The following is an 18,450-nucleotide window of genomic DNA, read 5'->3' as shown; positions in this document are numbered from 1 at the left end:
CGTTATGTTTTATGTTGTCTTCACCAGAGCATACCGATTTGGTCAAGATAAAACTTTCTGCTCCCACCATGTAAGGCATTGATGTCATTTTCAGACATCTTTATCGCAGGGAATAATGGGCACGAGTGCAATGAATAATAGTTCGACAACGATGTTTGCTGCTTTGATTTTTCAGTATTTCCACATACTTGTCTGGTGCATATAGTACCTCTCGGAATTCTTTTTTTTTCCTACATTATAAATTGAGCTTCCGTTTCTTGAATGTTTCATATGAGCCGTTGTATTTGCCGTCGAGAAAAATATTTGTTCCCCACGAATACGAAAACAGGTATAGACATTTGTTGTTTAAATTGATTCTTGTATTGCACTCCTTAAAAGATGGAATTAACTTGTTTTATCTCGTCTGTTGTTATCGTTTCTCGTCAACTAGAAAACGGGCATGGCGGAAGAATCGAGCAAAGCACCCAAGAAGAAGACGGTGACTGAACTCCCTCCAAGAAGGGGTCAGATTAAAATCAAAGTATATAACGACACTGTGAAGATGTTTAAAGAAGCAGCATCAAAGTTACAATTACGACACACAACAGACTGCCCAAGTGGAATGGACAAGAAAACGCCGCCATAGCTCGTTGCTTCTCGTATCTGAAACCAAATTCTTCCCTTGAAAAATACGTGTTCATGTGTCTTTTACTCTCGTATTTTAATGCTCTAGTTTTTTTACGCAAATACATGCATAGTCAACCCGAATAAACAAAACTTTCATGGCCTGAACGTACCCAAAGGAAAAACAAAAACCCAAATAAATTAGTACAAAAACTCCGTCCGAATTAAAGAAATTTGTTTGCTACTATTATCCGACATAAATAAATCCTCATTCCTCTCACAAAATGACTTCAGCAGTCACCCAAATTTCGAGATAATTTTCAGACATCAAGTAGTAAGTCGGAAAAAAAAAATTGTGGCAAGACGCTAGTCTGCCTACCGCATGATTACACATTTCCGTTTGGTTCTTTGATTTGTAAAGATGTTCTTGATAGGCTAGCTTCCAATGCATTTAGTTCATCCATGTCAAGATCATCATCATCATCTTCATCGTCTTCATGAATATCTTCTGCATCAGGTACAGCTGATGTGGAAGAGCTTGGCCCATCCATGGCAGGATTTTTATTAACCTGAATACAATACACAAGGCATTATACAAGACAGCATAAAAATGTTATGTTAATCTATAGACAAAATTAAGAAAGTAAAACCATGAAAACTCACGGTTGTATGCGTAAATTACTGACTCAAATTATGTTCCAGAGACGAGTAAAACACAATCACTTCGACATATCCTACATTATGTACTGTCATTTACGTATATCCAAGATTTAAGAGTGCGTTTGGATGGAGGGATTTGGAGGGGGATTTGATTTGGGGAAGGGATTTGAAATGACACCAATTTTGGAGTCATTTGAAATCCACCACAATTGCTCCAAAAACAACTAAAAAGGAGGAGTGTGGATTTGAAATTCATCCCAAATCCCTCAATCCAAACAAGTCCAAGGGATTTGTTATTATGGATTTAAAATCCCTCTTCCAAATCCCTCCATCGTAATGAACCCTAAATGAATCACATGAAATAGCCGAGTGTTCGCTTCCTCGGAATTTGGCTGCAAATTAATAAGGGAAATTTTGCTAAAGTCCCTCGTCACAAAATTATTTGCTATAAGGACATCAATGTTTTTTTTTCTTTTGGCTAAAGACCCCTGATAACTGAGCTATGTAATTTCGCACAGCTGAATCATACTAACTACATTATGAACTAACAACTGAATTAAACTAATTAAGATGTGTTCCACAACTGAACTAGACTAAGTAAATAGTAAGAGACCGGTTATAAAATAAAAAAATGTAACTTTCATTATCTGTATGAGTGTAAGTCTTACTAGATGAGCCTCAATGATCAAACGAGTTAATTTTTAGTCGACTAACAGTAATGCCTGAGCACCAAGTAAACAAGATTTATGGAATCAATATCACATTTAGGGTGTCTCGGGTGTTATTACACCTTGCTTTCAGGAATATCTTCCCTCGTTGTCAGGCACCAGACAATATTTTTCAGAAACAAAAAGGCCACGAGTTTACAATAATAGACGAAAAAAGATAGGGAAAAAGGGAAAAGCTGTACTTTTTGCTCAGCATCTGGTTCTTCTCTCTGGTATTTTTCGTAGGCCTCGGCATCATCAACAAATAAGCTTGCATCTGAGAGGAACAGCTCACGACCACTGGGAGATAAAAAAGGCCAATGTTAAGATGATATTTATATTCCCGCAGGTTATATAAGAAACAAATATAACATGTAAAAGTCACCAAATAAGATTTACCTCATACGGTCATTTTTAGCCCTCTCAGCCTTCTGTGCAGCCAAGCCAGCTTCTTTCTCCTCCATCTTTTTATTTCTCCATTGCATAAATAACTCCGTAGTCATAGGAGTTGTGCTGGTTGTTTTGGCACGCTGAAAAAGACGATTCAAACTTATCAGTATGATAAATTACATCGCGGGGTGTGATTAAGCACAGTAAGGAAAGGATGAGCCGTAGCAAAAGTAGTTCCTTGAAGAGCTAATGGATTCAAGAGTTATCATTTACCTGGTTTTCTATCTCTTCTTCAATGGATATCTTTTCTGATTCTGCATCCAACAGGGCCTTCATTTGAGATTTTAAAACATATCCAGGAGGAAGTGCATGCCTGTATTGGCATTTGTCACCGTTTGGGCAAACCCAAAACCAACCATATTGCTTTTTCTCAACTGCATCCAAAAAATGCTTACACACCTGCAACAAAATTAGACCAGGAAGTAAATATTCTAATAATAATAATAACAATAACAACAACAGCAATAACAATAACAATAAAATCACGAAGTAGGCATGTCATAGCATAACAAAACATAATCAGGATACAACCTAAATAAGAATACATTCAGCATTTTTTTAACAAGCTAAAGTAAGAAAGACTAGATTTTGAATGAGTGGAAAAGCTTCCGATTAGCATGCATATGGACAACTTAGTTACTTCAGATTACAGTCGTATCATAAAAATTCCAGCCACATCTCGTTCCATGATTGATCTGGAATACATGGTATCATGGAACATAGAAATACCTCGATTTCAGAGTAATCTACAATCTCTTGGAACAAGACAACAAAAAGGGGAATTACATAGTCACAAACTCAGGCTCCTGCTCTAACTCACCAAACCAAACTGCTTTCCAATTATTAATAGATCAATAAAAGAATCCTAACGTTTCCTGTACTCAGTGCAGCCTTAAAACTGTACCTCGTTTTATTATCCCATAGCTGTTGACATCGTTGATGTACATTGCACTTCTAACTAGTGTACCAAGACCCAAATTTCTAATGACGTCACAAACAAAATAAAGCATTTTATGCGAGCCAACATGATAAACGTGTGCATATATGATCATAGAATGAAAAACGTATAATTTTCCCTATAAAAGTTCTTCATGCCCATATTTTCTTCTGGTGAAATAGAATTTTTACGATCACCAGTAACTTTATGCTAGTAATTTATCTTTATTCCTGCACTGTTAAGATATTTTTTAAAAGCGAAAACAAAAGAAAAAATAATCTAAGCAAATATACAAGCTGAACAATGTCACTAAGTAGTATTGCCAAGATCTCACTGCGACCATATGATAAGACAGCCAACTCGACAACTAAATGCTTACTATTTCAGTAGGCTTGTTCTTGTTGTACTCCTTGCTCTTGGATTCGACAACCTTCTCTAATGTCTCTAGATCCCAGTCTTCCATCGTTCCCTGTTCGGTTTCTTTTCAAAAGAAAAAAAAAACATTCACCAACACAAGCAAAAAATTAGGTGAGAAAGTTACACCTAAGAGAACTTTTTTGCATTATTTCGAATATTAGTTTAGACCATGAACACATCAACCTTCATCGCGTTTATCGCTGTACATATCTATCTTCTCTCCTTTCCTCTGCACGTTCAAATCATGGGAGAACTTGCACTTAAACCCTTTTGCACATTGCCCCAACTTAAAATGCTCGCAAAGTATCGACTTTGGATCAACGCCTGAACACAGCATACATTGAGGTCAAATATAATCCGGCCAGTAGTCATTTATCCAATTCACCAAACAAACATATGCAATCGAGAAGACACGTAGAGTTATACATAGTAGATTCCCATAGAAATAAAAAACACATCTGACCTAATACACACTCCTACAATTTCTTTCTACAGTATCAAATATAACAGAAATTTACCAGGAGGAACTTTCGGCTGTTTTACCGCAACTTTAAACAATTCACTGAGCTCCCTCTCTCTCGCCAGTTCCTCTTCTTTTTTCTTCTGCAAAATTTCCCCAATTTTGTTTTATAGCAAAAATTCTAGATTTCAGACCTAGCTAAATCTAATTCAAGCAATAGCTGATAAAATTAATGAATGCATTGAAGAAAAAAAGTAGACTTTGAATTTAACCTGTGCGTTGATTTTGCTTGGGTCGGGTTTAGGCTGGGCGGAGAGCTTTATCGACTGTACGTATTTCTGCACATTCTTCGACTTGTTCTTGTTCTTCAAACCGAACGTTTTGTCCTCTACATTCTTCTGCTTCTTCGCTAAATCCGCTTTCGATGGTTTTGGAGGCATGTTTCTCTCTCCTCAAAATTGAATTCCTACTTCGCTAATCAGCGAAGAATTTTCACTCCGATTGACAGTCTGAGCGAAATTGATTGTATTTTTTGACTTTCGGAAGTGATTGAATGGTCGACGGAGAAAACGGAGTGGCCGCAGAACGGCGGCCGGAGGAGTAGCGCGCTGTGTGGTTTTTGGGATGAGGGTATGTGTGAATTGGGAGGATCCGGTTTTTTGCAGAGAAATTTATGAACCCGTTTTAATTTAACGGGCCGGGTTATTGTCCGTTTGTCGGAGGGGAGAAGGGCCTTTTACAATTGAAGTGGGTCACTTTTGATTGGGTTTTGGTATTGGGCCCGAGGTGGCCCAATTTTATTTTACTTTTTTTAGATTTTCTTTTTTGTATTATATTAAATAAATATAAATTATTGCACAAATTTGTTTTGTCTTTCAAATCGTATTTGGCCCAATTTGGTTATTTATTGAACCAAATCGTATTCAGTTCGGTAAACGGTATGAAATTTCGGTTATATTTTACCGATTTAACATCCCTAAATTTACTATTGAAGGGGTATTTTAGTAAGATAATACATAATTACGGAGATAACTGTAATTACCCAAACAAGAGGGGAATTTTTGTAATTTAATCATAACTTAGGGGTGGCGTAATTTACCCTATTAAAAAGAATATTTTCTCAAATAATGGATTAAAATCGAGATTATTTAATAGCTAATTTAATTGCTGGATATTTATCTTGATCGTTGTGGCGTAGCCGTAAATCCCCGCCATTCGAATTCAATCCTGAAAAACGACAATGGAAGATCAAATTGAACTCATTCCCCCAAATTTACCGACACCAGAAGAGAAACGGTTGGCCACGAAATGAGGGACGCACTGTCGATCCTCGCCTCCGCCACCGTCCCCCCTTCCTCCGCCCCACCTCCCGGCCACTACCGCCACCCTCACCGTCAATCGACCACCTCCACCACCGCCAAACCCCACCCACATCCCAATCCAAAGCATAATAAACCCCAATTCCCCACTTATTCTCCACTCCTGTCATCTTATCGGCGGGACAACCGCCAAAGCCTGACGTACAACACCGAGCTGGCCTCGAAGCTCGCGGAGGACGGCATGTTCGAGGATTTCCTGATGATCTCGGAGAGCGTGGTCGCTTCCGGTGTGAAGCCGTCGGAGTTTTTAGCGTTGCTGAATGCCAAATGCGTCGCAATTGGGGTTGCGAGAGTGCTTGATGAAGGAAATCTCTATAGTGTTGTTAAGATGCTGTTCAATGGTCTAGAGAAGATCGGGATTGATCCGGTGCAGATGTTTGATGCAGTTTCGATGGAGTCGTTGAGGAGAGAATGTCGTAGGTTATTGAAACGCGGCGAAGTCGAGCAACTTGTGAGCTTGATGGAAACACTTGCTGGTAAAATCTCTTAGCACTAGACCTATTTTGCTCGAAAAAATCTGATTCGTGCTTATCGATTTTTTTTTGGAATTTACTACTGTATTACTACGATAATATGTCCACACGATTGACTCAGTATATGCAGTTTTAGTCTTTTTAACAATGTTTAGTGCTTTGCAGTAGGGAGCAATTTGATAACGGTAAAGAACTTATCAAATTGCAAGTAAAAAAGAATTCTATAGGTATAGCTTATGAAGTAATATGAGTTAAGAGTCGGTTAACTTTATTAGATAGGAGAGCAATTTTCACATTTAAGAAATGCTTGTTTCGCTGGTTCAGGGTTTAAATTTCAGATCAGAGAATTGCTCGAGCCATCTGATGTCATAAGCCTTTGCATCAGCCAGAGAGATCCCACAGCAGCTATAAGGTTTCTTTTCTCGTTTTTCTTCGATATAATTTTATTTTCTTAAGCGTGGGGAAAGTGTTATTTGAATAACATACTGTTCATGTGAAGACCGGATTAAGTTTTAATGTTGCTTCTGCAGATATGCACAAAATTTTCCTCATATGGAAATTATGTTCTGTTCAATAATTCTTGAATTTGGGAAAAAAAGGGACCTGGCCTCCGCTTTGACAGCTTTTGAAGCAGCCAAGCAAAATACGAGTACTCCTAATATGCATGCCTACCGCACAATCATAGATGTCTGTGGTCTTTGTGGTGACTACTTGAAGTCGAGGACCATTTATGAGGTATTTTTGCTAGGTTTTATCTGAACCTATATCTTTTTATGGTATATATTTGACCCCTGTGTGTGTATTTTTGCTATTATATGCAATTTATCTAATATTGGGCTGTATTATCATTTTCTGAAAATGAGGAGGAGCTGAAAAACACACAAGTAGTAGTTGTTTGTGTACCTAATTTTGGAACGGTGCTAGATATGAAGAAAAAACTCTCAACTCTGTCCAGATTGGCTGCACATTTTCTATTTATTTTCTTTTATTATTATGCCCTTCTGATTCTCACTTTCATGCATGAAGTTGTGGTTTTAGTCCTTCTGTGCGAGAAAGAAAAACATATTGCATCTTGTTTTGCGAAAACCAAGCCGTTTAAATTGTCCTGACTGGTTTTCATTTTATCAAAAGCAAAAACTCCATAAGAAGTATATATTCTTTTTCACTGGCAACATCTATAACTCTACCTGTTCATTGGATGACATCTTCTGGGTTGAAAATAATTCAAAATTATTCCTAGACTGTTTTTTTATCTGCCATTTACATGAATAACTACTGGCATAACATTTTTTTTATATTATTACAGGGGTTGCTTGCCGGAAATATCACCCCAAACGTATATGTATTCAACAGTCTTATGAATGTAAATTCCCATGATCTGAACTACGCACTGGGTATCTACAAGAAGATGAAAGTAAGTTTCTCTATGTCTCTCTCTTCTTCCCACGATATTTAATGTGCACGCATGCGTGTAAGCATACAATTGTGAGTCTCTTTTCTAGTCCCACACATGCATGAGATGCAGGGTTTCAACCATCTTTCTCCCTCTACTTATTTGTCTATCTTCTCTTTCAGCTTGATAGATGCAATATTATATAAGCGTATTCACTTGAGTTAAGATTATTTCCAGAAACTGGGCGTGACAGCTGAAATTACAACTCACAACATACTTTTGAAATCGTGCTGTGTTGCTGCAAAAGTTGAACTCGCACAAGATATTTATAAGGAGATACGGGAGTTGGAGTCAAAAGGAGCATTAAAATTAGATGTCTTCACGTACAGCACAATGATTAAGGTATAATCTCTATTCATACTTTTAACTACTTAACTAGCAGTAGGTAATATATGTTGCGTGTACTGTTTTAAACTCCACTTTTTGTTCTCGGTCCAAAGATTTACGAGTTAGAATGTTAAAGACATCCACACTTCCCACCAACATTCAGGTTTTTGCAGATGCCAAAATGTGGAAAAATGCACTCGAAGTCAAGGAGGATATGGTGACATCTGGCGTCATTCCCGATACAGTTACATGGTCATCATTGATCAGTGCATGTGCAAATGCAGGTCTTGTAGAACAAGCAATTAAATTATTTGACGAAATGCTCGAAGCTGGTGGTCAACCCAATTCCCGGTGTTTCAACATCCTTCTTCATGCCTGTGTCGAGGCTTGCCAATACGATCGGGCCTTTCGGCTATTTAAGTCCTGGAAAGAAAGAGGTTCTGAACAAACTACCAGTGACAATAACTTGAACAGTTCAGACGACTCTTTGGCAGTACACCATACGAGAGTTACATCAAGACCATACTCACACTTAACCATGGGGGTTCCATTTAGACCCACTACTTCGACCTACAATATTCTGATGAAAGCCTGTGGTGCTGATTATTACCGCGCCAAAGCTTTGATGGATGAAATGAAGACCTTGGGCCTTTCTCCTAATCAAATAAGCTGGTCAACATTGATTGATGTTTGTGGTGGCTCAGGGAATGTAGCGGGTGCTATACAGGTAATCATTTTACTTCATTTGTCAAGTTAAGATCACACTGTCTTTCTGCTTTTATGATGAATAAATCATGCCATATCTGTGACTTGTTAGTGACGTAAATCGTAATAGAGTATGTGTAGTATAACTGGAAGCATCAGAAACACAAAGGTCTCTGTTCTTGAGTCAATGTGCTCCCGACAATAATGTTGAAAAGATCAATTACTGCTTAAAGCATTTAATCAAACATAATTTCAGTTGGATTTGGAAGGTCTGGAATTTGAATTTTAGAGTTTAACACACCCGAGCAACTAAAATTGTGCCATACATTATTCTTACATTTTGCTGCCTTTTGAACCTTAATCCTGCAAGCAGGCAAAAAAGGTTGCATCATAGGTTTTGTGAAAAAGTAAGTCCAATTTCGAAAAGGATGTCAGTGGTCTTGTGCTCACAAGAGTAGACTTTAGAGTTGCAATAGGGTGCTTTTCGGGAAATTTGGTTGTAATATATGTTTTACTAGATTTTCAATGCTAAACATTAGAAGCAATGTAAAGATAATTGACGTCTTTTCTTCCGCTGCAGATCTTGAGATCCTTGCATGAAACTGGTATTCAACCTGATGTCATTGCCTATACCACAGCTATTAAGGTGCAATACTTTTTATCTTTCGGTAACTCTTCCAGCTTGTTACTGCTTCAAAGTACCTGACATATTTGCTCGGGGTTCTTTCCTTTCAACTACAGATCTGTGTAAAACATAAGAAACCAAAGCTTGCATTCATGTTATTTGCAGAAATGGAGAAATATCAAATAAAACCGAATTTGGTAAGTTTTTCAGTAGGACTTATTTTTCCTTTATTTTATTTTCAGTGTCTCGGTTACAAATTACTACATTTGTGTAAATCCTAAAATTTTAATTGCAGGTAACTTACAAGACTATTCTTACCGCCCGTAGTAGATATGGTTCACTGCAGGAAGTACAACAATCCCTTGCTGTGTATCAGCAAATGAGAAAAGCAGGGTATACCACCTGAGATTTCTTTCGTAGTGGCCATATGCATTTTGATAATGCCGTTTGGATGATTTTAATTTCTCTGGATTAGGTTACAGTATGCGATAAAAAATTTGTTACATAAATCCTAATCTCCACTGTACGAACCACCCTTCTTAAGGTACAAGCCCAACGATTACTATCTGAAGCAACTAATCGAGGAATGGTGTGAAGGTGTGCTACAAAACGAACACCATAATGAAGGGCAATTCGCTTCTCGTATAACAGATTTTGGGCCTCAAAGCATGCTGCTCGATAAAGTTGCAGAACACCTGCAAGATAGTAATGCTGAAAGCCTCTCTATTGACCTCCAAGGTCTCACCAAGGTACATTATAGTATCGGGTTTATTGCAATTAGTACCCCTGTGTTATATCGAATTGCTAAAAAACTACGTTTTCTAATAAAATAACATCAGGTAGTTTCTTAACAATTCGATATAACACAGCGGTAATTGCACAAAGATATTTTAATTGCCATTGCTATAATTCCGCATTTTCGATCAAATCGGCAGGTAGAAGCACGGATTATTGTTCTTGCAGTTTTACGGAAGATCAAAGAAAAGTATATTGCAGGTGACACAACATGTCAACATCTTATTCATCGAGTTAAAAAGAAAACGAGAATCTGCCACGTATAGTTATTACATCACAGGATTATTTAATCTCGGCCCTTGTTTCAATTTTTTTTTTTGTGGGCAGGGAATTCGATGGAAGACGATGTGTCGATAATACTGGGGCTACAAGAGCTAGGTAGTGACGTCATCAAAGGCGAGAGCGACGGAGTTAAGGAAGCTGTGATTCGACTGCTGGAGCACGATTTGGGGCTTCAGGTTTTTGCAGCAGGATCTAGAAGTGGGAGAGGTAAAGGGAGCCGTATGTATTCTAGTTCGATCGGAGAAACGATTGAAAGGAGTGAATCAAAACAAGCATCGGAATCTCCGACTAGGAGACCTATGGTTCTTCAGAGACTGAAGGTTACTAGGGAATCTTTGCATCATTGGCTGCAAAAAAAGATGGAATCATCACCATTATCAATAACAGTAACAACACAGTAACAAATTTTCTCGAATATTTTTTTAAATATTCAATTCTTTTAATTCTTTTTTTCACTAAAATAAGTGCATCATAGATTAAGATCGCACAACAGGGTCATGAATTTTATTTATTTATTTTATGACTCCATTATGTGCTGTGTGTGTAATGTGAATGGAATGATTATTATATGTAATAGTTCAGTTTCTACTCTTGGCCGTGTACTTCATTTCTCTAGTTTTTAATTTCACTAGCCGAAATGAAATAAGAGTAAATTATGAAACCCTCCCTGAACTTAGGCTAAATTACAAAAATTCCTACTTATCCGTAATTACCAAAATATTCCACTGACGTTTGTTTATGCCTTACACTGACTCCTAACGGTGTTATTTGTTACGGAATCTTTTTTACTCCAAAAATTATTTCTTGAAAAATGTCAATTCTACCCCTGCAGAGTTGACGTATAACATTGGTAAGTATTTATGTGTTGACTATATGTAGAATTTCAAGTAGTTTCTCATTCTCCAATCTATTAATATACTCAAATTTAAAATAAATTTAATATACTTAATGCATCTGGGCTTAACTATGTAGGATGGGCTTCTACACAAACACAAATGGGCCGAAGGGCTTGAGACCGTTTAAAAGGAGCCCAAATTTAGAGCTTTAAGTATAAATAACAGCGCATATCGCCACCGATACATTTTCGGATTAGGGTTTTAAGCTCAGTGTACGCGCGGCTGCTCCTCCTCCTCGCTGCAACATCTCAATCCTAGCCTCGCCGTTCTTTCTAGTCTGCAATCATGGGGTACGACGAGCTTACCTTTTTTTTTTAATTCGTATTTTTGTTCGTCTTCGTGAATTCTGTGTTTTGTGTTGTTTCTCGCGTGTTTAATTTTACTTTTTTTTTTTTTTGGTTTTAGTTGACTGTGTAATGTGTATCTGATTGACTGGAATTAATTCATGTCGATTCGAATAATTTGCTGTTTTGTAGATCGTGAGAAGTTGAATGAAAATGTATCTCCACTTATTGAATTTGAATTTGAATTTACATATTTTGAAGACTACTGTCATTGTTTGAAATTATGTTGATTGGATTCTAGTGACATGAGTTACTGCAACTGAGTGAGCATTTTGTGCCTCTGAAAAATCATGATTTATTCCTATAAACATCTCTTTAAACTATTTCAAATTAATCGATTCTACCGTGAATTTTTTTTTTGACTGGTTTTGAATATCAATGCACAATGGTAGTTTTAAGTGAGTGAGAAAATATTTCCAATGTGGCTATTCTATCCTTAATCTGTAAGTTTATATCAGTGCTGTTAATTTGTTCGATGGCTTGATTGACTATATCGCAGTAAGACACGTGGTATGGGAGCTGGGCGCAAGCTCAAGTCACACCGTAGGAGGCAAAGATGGGCTGACAAGTCATACAAGAAATCGCACCTTGGAAACGAATGGAAGAAGCCGTTTGCTGGCTCTTCTCACGCCAAAGGCATCGTGCTTGAGAAAATGTGAGATGATTCACGCCTTTTCCGTTATATATTTGAAATGAATGAAAAGTTTTACACAACTAACTTGTTGCCCCCATTGCAGAGGTATTGAAGCTAAGCAGCCGAATTCTGCCATTCGTAAATGTGCTAGGGTTCAACTCATCAAGAACGGCAAGAAGATTGCTGCTTTTGTTCCCAATGATGGTTGTTTGAACTACATTGAGGAAAATGTGAGACCCCCTTTAATCATTTATTTATCCCACTTATTTATTTATTATAATATTATTGTTATTAATGGATAAACTTGGAAACTTTATTGTTAAACAGGATGAAGTGTTGATTGCTGGATTTGGAAGGAAGGGACACGCTGTGGGAGATATTCCCGGGGTTCGATTTAAGGTGGTGAAGGTATCTGGTGTTTCACTCCTTGCCCTTTTCAAGGAGAAGAAGGAAAAACCGAGATCTTAGTTCTTTTATTTTTCTTTTATCCTGCATGTGGCTGTTCGTTTAGTTTTCGATCAGACATTTGATTAATTTTGGTTATGTTTGTGGAAAATACACTGTCCTTCATTAGCTTACTGTAATAGAGTTTTACTTCAGTGGATTCACTCTGCTGTTATTTGCTATTCAAAATTTGCCATTTTTAATCCAGTCTCATGCATAAAACACACGACTTAGTGGACATATGTTTTGTTACTGTTTCGTGTTGCATCATTGTTATGTTGTCATGCTGTGCAGCGTAGTATTACTATTTCCGAGTCTTGGAGTTCTAGCTCGAATGGTTTGGTCTTTCTTTCGGATCATTAGTTTACAAGTTGGCTTGTTTTCTATTTGCTCGTATTCCATGTTATTTTTCATTGCAAATAAACTCGAGCTCGATAATGACTTGTATTTTTCCGTAATTTCTTTGTTTTTAGAAAGGCATAAAGGCAGGAGTTAGGTATACACATCCATCAAATTAGCTAATCTGAAGTAATGAATTTGGCACATATATATATATATATATATATAGTTAATTCTATGTTTGGATACAATTAATGATTTATTCATATGACTTCTGTTTGGTTTTGCTTAAAACAAAAAAGTTTCACTTGAAACATATTACATACTATTTTATTTAATGACTTGACCTAATATTTGTGATTATTAGCCAAGCAATAAACATGGCCAAAACTAAAAACATTCACTTGAACCAAAACTAAAAGAAGAAAACGACCCATCATTAGTATTTTATTTAGTCTGCCTAATTAAAAAAAGACAAGCCATTTTTCCCACTTTACCAAATCATTTTTTTATTTATTTTTCCCAGTTATAATAAGTAATAACACGTCAGCTATTTTTTTTTTATAGAATTATTGTGTAAAAATATTTATAGACTTTTCGACAGGGGAACACACAAATATCTGTGTTCCCTACCACAGTGTAGCAATTCTTTTTTGTTTCTAGATAATATTTTTCCAGATTTTTTCTCGCCCAACCACATGGAAATCACTTGCCAGAAAAAAAGTGTGATAGGAAATTAACCAAATTCATAGGGGTTTTTATGTCTTTTCATCTAGTTAGGCGGGCCATTTATTTTTTTACAACAGGTGGGCCAACTTTTTTGAAAACTAGGACATATTTTAAACCTTTTTTATTTCTACAATAATGCGTCATTCAAAGTGACGCCTTTTAAAACGCTGCCACGTGTCAAGGTTATTGTGGGCCATTTTGTAATTTTATCAACTAAAATATTAATGGAAAAATAAAAAATGTGTGGGGTCCGCACGGTAAAAGAGGAGATGGTGTTGGTGGGTTTGGGCCTTGGGGGTAAGAGCATGTACATTGGCCTCTTTAAAAAGCACATTAGTGTCAGATATGTTAGACTCTCCAAATTTTGGAGAGTAATAATGATGCAGTGGCACTCAATAGTCCTCTATAGGCCTAGCTACATTTGGCCGGCCTTTAAATGGCTAGCCACAGTTATTGAGCTCTCTACCAATAAAAGGTGGGACCAATATATTTTTTATTCCGTAAAAAAGTATGCAGCCCTGTTTCATTTGGTCCCTTTTTTGCAATATTTTTTTATATTATTTACCACATCTTTTATTTCTTTATTTTTTTAACTTTAATTTATTTATATATTTAAATGATAACATAAATATTATAAATTTTAAATACTAATTACATTAAATTTTTTTTTTTGCTTATCGAAGCAAACAAACGAAAAGCAATTTATTTAATAAATAAAATTCAATTTTATGTTAGTTGTTAATTTCATATTCTTAATTATTTTTTATAATAATTAAATATTTCAACAAATTGTAATCAATAATAATAAAATGAAAGTAACTTTAAATTGAAACATTAATAAAACCTATTACAATATAAACTACGATATAAAATTATAAAAATAAAGACATTACAACTCAAATATGAAAATAAGACAACATAAAAAAAATAATTTTATTTAACCCTCCTCATCTCCAAAGATACTCCACAAATGATTCGTAAGATCGGATCGCAAGACTTCATTAGTTCCCCGATTGCGAATTCGACCAAGACGTGCTGAGATGTAAGACGCAAGAATTGATGGATCTCGACCATATTCGGGAGGAAAAATATTTTCTTCAGGTAAAGGTTCCCATAAGTCGTATTCAGTTTCCCGTTCATCTTCTATAATCATATTATGAAGGATAATGCAAGTTTTCATTATCTTACAGAGATCTTCTTTTGACCAATATCGTACAGGTCCTTGTGTTATGCCCCACCTGATTTGTAAAACACCAAATGCACGTTCTACATCTTTTCGGACAGCCTCTTGTTTTGTAGCAAATAATTTTTCTTTTGCAGTGGTCGGATAAGGAATGGTTTGAATGAGAGTTGCATATTTTGGGTAAATACCATCGGTTAAGTAATATCCCATTGTATAAGAATGCCCATTCACTGTATAATTGATTGGAGGCATTCTGCCATATATGAATTTGTCGAATAATGGCGAATGATCTAAGACATTAATATCATTATTTGCACCCGCCATGCCAAAAAATGAATGCCAAATCCAAAGGTCATGGGATGCAACTGCTTCTAAAATTAGAGTTGGTTTGTGATGGTGACCTCTGTGTGTGCCGTGCCAACCAGTTGGACAATTTTTCCACTCCCAATGCATACAATCTAAAGAACCAAGCATACCTGGAAATCCTCGTGATTCACCTTCTTGAAGTAAACGTGCAATATCGTGTTCATTTGGCGAGCGCATGTATTGTTCCTCGTACAATTCAATTATCGATGAACAAAAACTCTTTAAGCTCATTATTGCAGTTGTCACTCCAATCTTTAGATATTCATCACAATTATCTGCAGACAAACCATAAGCAAGTATACGAAGTGCAGCAGTTATTTTTTGAATAGATGATAGGCCAAGGCGGCCACGAGCATCTTTTTTTTGGATGAAGTATGAGTTATGATTTTGAACATCATTCAAAATACGAAAAAATAACTCTTTGCGCATCCTAAAACGTCTGCGAAAATAATCATCAGGATATGTACAATTATCAGAAAAATAATCATCCCACAATTGTTGGTGACTTCTTTCACGATCACGATTAATATATCGTCGTTGCGATGATTGTTCTGTGTGTGCTTGATATATTCGAGGAATAAAATTAAGCATCTCTTGAGTCTCTTTCTCGATACGAATGGAAACAAGCTCTTCATTCTCTGAAGATGTGGATGAAGAACTTGATGATTGAAAATATGTTAGCTCATCTTGTGGAAACCATCCAGATGATGAATCCATAATTTGTGGTATGAAAAATATTATTTGTATATTTTGTGAGTTGGTATATTTGTGTCAAATGAATAAACTATTTATACACAAATATGTAATTCAAAATATTTGTGGGGTGATAAGATCACGGGTGAATTATTTCTTGGAAAAAGTGTAGGTTATGGGTGATAGTATTTACAGAGGATAAGAAAATGTCATGAATAGTTTTTTCAGAAGATAAGATATATCATCAATCAATCATTTCTTTTTCTTTTAGCAAAATGTTAAGCTGCTGCATTTTAGGAAAAAGTGCCATGAATAATCTATTCGTATATATCCTTTTTATTTTAGCTAAATAATTATAATATTGATTTATTGAGATAAGGTCCATGAATAGTCTCTTCAGATGACAAGATATGCCATCAAATAATTAATTTTCTTTTCTTTTATAAAAATGTTATGATATTGTTTTTGGTGAAACGTGCCATGGATCATCTAATCGGCTGACAAGATTTGAAAAAAAAATGTTATGATATTATTTTTTGAGAAAAGTGCATGACTAATATCTTCAGATGACAAGATGTGTCATCAAAAAATAATATATTTTTTTAGCAAAATGTTAAGAAGCTATTATAATACTTTATTTCGGGAAGTGTGCCATGAAAAATCTATCGGATGAAAAGACATGCCAAGAAGCAATTAATATATTATGATATTGTTTTGGGGAAGTGCAAATATAGTTTTGCTCCACTATAAATAGTAGTCATATATTGATGTTATAACTCACCAATTCACCTTCATTTTACAGTGATATTATGGATCCGTACAATAATAATTTCAATCCTAATATTAATCCACAATATAATTCTCAGCCACCACTACAAAATGATTCTCAAACATTTACTCATCAGTCCATGAATTCGCAATTTCAACCATTTTCTCAGTTTGCATACAATCCTTTCGTTTTTGCAGGTTCATCTCAGATTCCAATGCAACAGCAAATGCATACTCCAAATACATCAGGTAAAAAGAGTTCTGGAGGACGCACCCAAAGAGATAGACAACCAAACTGGAGTGTGAAAGAAGATGAAGCTTTATGCAAAGCATGGTTACATATTTCAGAAGATCCAACAGTTGGTACGAATCAACGAAGAGGCAAGTTGTGGGACCGAATTGGCGCGGAATTTGTAAAAATTCTAAAAGAAGATCCTGGTAGACCCTCAGGTGGGCTAATGAATCGGTGGTCAACCATTCAATTAAGCGTCACTAAATTTTCTGGATATGTTAATATGATTGAACGGGCTCCAATAAGTGGACAAAGTGCCGAAGATAATGTAAGTAAATATAAAATTATGTTACAATAGCTTTATAAATATATATATATATATATATATATATATATATATATATATATATATTTATATATAAAATGTACATGTTATTTAAATAAAGTATTTGAATCTTTATTTACAGATGTTAACAACAAAACAATTATATTACAAGAAAGAAAACCATGTTTTTAAGTGGGAGACTTGTTGGCTTATTCTCAAAGACACACCGAAATGGTACAATCATATCAATGATGTACAAGAAAAGAAGAAAAGGATGTCTCAAAAAAAGAGGGCGGAAATTAATTTGGATGAAGATGATATTGGAGATTCCTCCAATGCCGAGACTCCGTCAAGTGAGCAATCCACACCTAGCGGAACTCCAACCTCAATTAGTCTTGACGATGAAGATGGAGTATCTAATAATGCTTCAACTGGTCTACCACGTCCACCTGGTAATAAATGTGCAAAAAGTGCTAAAAAAAAGAAAAATTTTAATTCCATGGACTTATTTGCAGAAGAGTTTTCTAATATGAGAAAAGAAGCATCAAGTCGGTTTCAAGAGGAAGGGAATAGAAAACATGCAATAGAACAACAAAAGTTACAAGCGAAAATGGAAGCAAGAAATTTACAGCTACAAGCTCAAAAGGAAACCGAACAAATGAGAATTGCAGCAATGAAAGAACAAGAACAAAAACGGTTTGAGAAAGATATAATGATGATGGATCCCAATTCTGCTCCTACAGAAGAAGGTAAAATATGGATTATTGAACAACAAGCTTGGATCATGGAACAACAAAGAGAGATTATAAGTCGTGCACGAAAAAATAAATCAGCGTTTACGGGACCTAATAATTAGTTTACTATATTATATTTCTCGTAATTTTTATTGATGTCTTCTATTAGTTGGAAAGATGTTCCAACAATGTTATTCAACTCTTCTGTAATCCTTTGTGTTATTAATATTTATGTCAATTTTATGTTAGTTGTTAACTTTTCATATTATTAATTAGTTTTTATACATTATAGAAAATAAAAAATAAAAATAAAATAAACTAACATAAATCACAACATGATTAAATGATAATTTTGTTTTTACGTAAATTAGCCTAATTTCAAAGTCAAGTTAATTATCAATTTTATTAATTAAATATAAAATCTTGAAAATTTAATATGTATTTTTTCATATTAATAGTGAATATTTTATTGTAGTTTAATATTTAGAGA

General features: G+C 35.5%; 3 protein-coding genes across 3 annotated transcripts; 2 read left to right on the top strand and 1 right to left on the bottom strand.

Moving 5' to 3' along the window:
* Positions 1–773: 773 nt before the first annotated feature.
* Positions 774–4,907, bottom strand: LOC105952894 (zinc finger CCCH domain-containing protein 11). Its single transcript, XM_012976482.2, has 8 exons — positions 4,507–4,907; positions 4,293–4,377; positions 3,958–4,098; positions 3,737–3,837; positions 2,634–2,819; positions 2,370–2,500; positions 2,174–2,270; positions 774–1,172 (listed from the first exon to the last, which is right to left on the bottom strand). The coding sequence occupies exons 1-8, from the start codon at positions 4,672–4,674 to the stop codon at positions 990–992; spliced, it is 1,092 nt and encodes a 363-aa protein (XP_012831936.2). The 5' UTR covers positions 4,675–4,907; the 3' UTR covers positions 774–989.
* Positions 4,908–5,392: 485 nt separating this feature from the next.
* LOC105952895 (Tetratricopeptide repeat (TPR)-like superfamily protein) lies at positions 5,393–10,861 on the top strand. The gene is made up of 12 exons (XM_012976483.2): positions 5,393–6,089; positions 6,411–6,498; positions 6,617–6,821; positions 7,393–7,500; positions 7,717–7,881; positions 8,030–8,593; positions 9,152–9,217; positions 9,313–9,393; positions 9,492–9,589; positions 9,741–9,945; positions 10,132–10,192; positions 10,319–10,861. Exons 1-12 carry the CDS (start codon positions 5,543–5,545, stop codon positions 10,672–10,674), a joined length of 2,544 nt encoding a protein of 847 aa, XP_012831937.2. The 5' UTR covers positions 5,393–5,542; the 3' UTR covers positions 10,675–10,861.
* Positions 10,862–11,315: 454 nt separating this feature from the next.
* LOC105952896 (Ribosomal protein S12/S23 family protein) lies at positions 11,316–12,794 on the top strand. Its single transcript, XM_012976484.2, has 4 exons — positions 11,316–11,459; positions 12,013–12,168; positions 12,251–12,377; positions 12,475–12,794. The coding sequence occupies exons 1-4, from the start codon at positions 11,455–11,457 to the stop codon at positions 12,613–12,615; spliced, it is 429 nt and encodes a 142-aa protein (XP_012831938.1). The 5' UTR covers positions 11,316–11,454; the 3' UTR covers positions 12,616–12,794.
* Positions 12,795–18,450: the final 5,656 nt, after the last annotated feature.

This window comes from Erythranthe guttata, chromosome 10 (genome assembly GCF_056151865.1).
Source record: "Erythranthe guttata isolate IM_541 chromosome 10, IM_541, whole genome shotgun sequence".
Classification (NCBI taxonomy): Eukaryota; Viridiplantae; Streptophyta; class Magnoliopsida; order Lamiales; family Phrymaceae; genus Erythranthe; species Erythranthe guttata.
This window is presented reverse-complemented; position numbering and strand designations above follow the sequence as displayed.

What these genes read in the sequence shown, in the direction of transcription:
- LOC105952894 (XM_012976482.2), bottom strand. Translation starts at nt 4,674, where the DNA reads ATGCCTCCAAAACCATCGAAAGCGGATTTAGCGAAGAAGCAGAAGAAT. An exon ending in CAAGCAAAATCAACGCACAG is followed by an intron (nt 4,378 to 4,506) that starts GTTAAATTCAAA and finishes GAAATTTTGCAG; the next exon opens with AAGAAAAAAGAAGAGGAACT. An exon ending in AAGAAGAGATAGAAAACCAG is followed by an intron (nt 2,501 to 2,633) that starts GTAAATGATAAC and finishes CGTCTTTTTCAG; the next exon opens with CGTGCCAAAACAACCAGCAC.
- LOC105952895 (XM_012976483.2), top strand. Translation starts at nt 5,543, where the DNA reads ATGAGGGACGCACTGTCGATCCTCGCCTCCGCCACCGTCCCCCCTTCC. An exon ending in CCTATACCACAGCTATTAAG is followed by an intron (nt 9,218 to 9,312) that starts GTGCAATACTTT and finishes TTTCAACTACAG; the next exon opens with ATCTGTGTAAAACATAAGAA. An exon ending in ATCAAATAAAACCGAATTTG is followed by an intron (nt 9,394 to 9,491) that starts GTAAGTTTTTCA and finishes TTTTAATTGCAG; the next exon opens with GTAACTTACAAGACTATTCT.
- LOC105952896 (XM_012976484.2), top strand. An exon ending in GGCATCGTGCTTGAGAAAAT is followed by an intron (nt 12,169 to 12,250) that starts GTGAGATGATTC and finishes CCCCCATTGCAG; the next exon opens with AGGTATTGAAGCTAAGCAGC. An exon ending in TGAACTACATTGAGGAAAAT is followed by an intron (nt 12,378 to 12,474) that starts GTGAGACCCCCT and finishes ATTGTTAAACAG; the next exon opens with GATGAAGTGTTGATTGCTGG.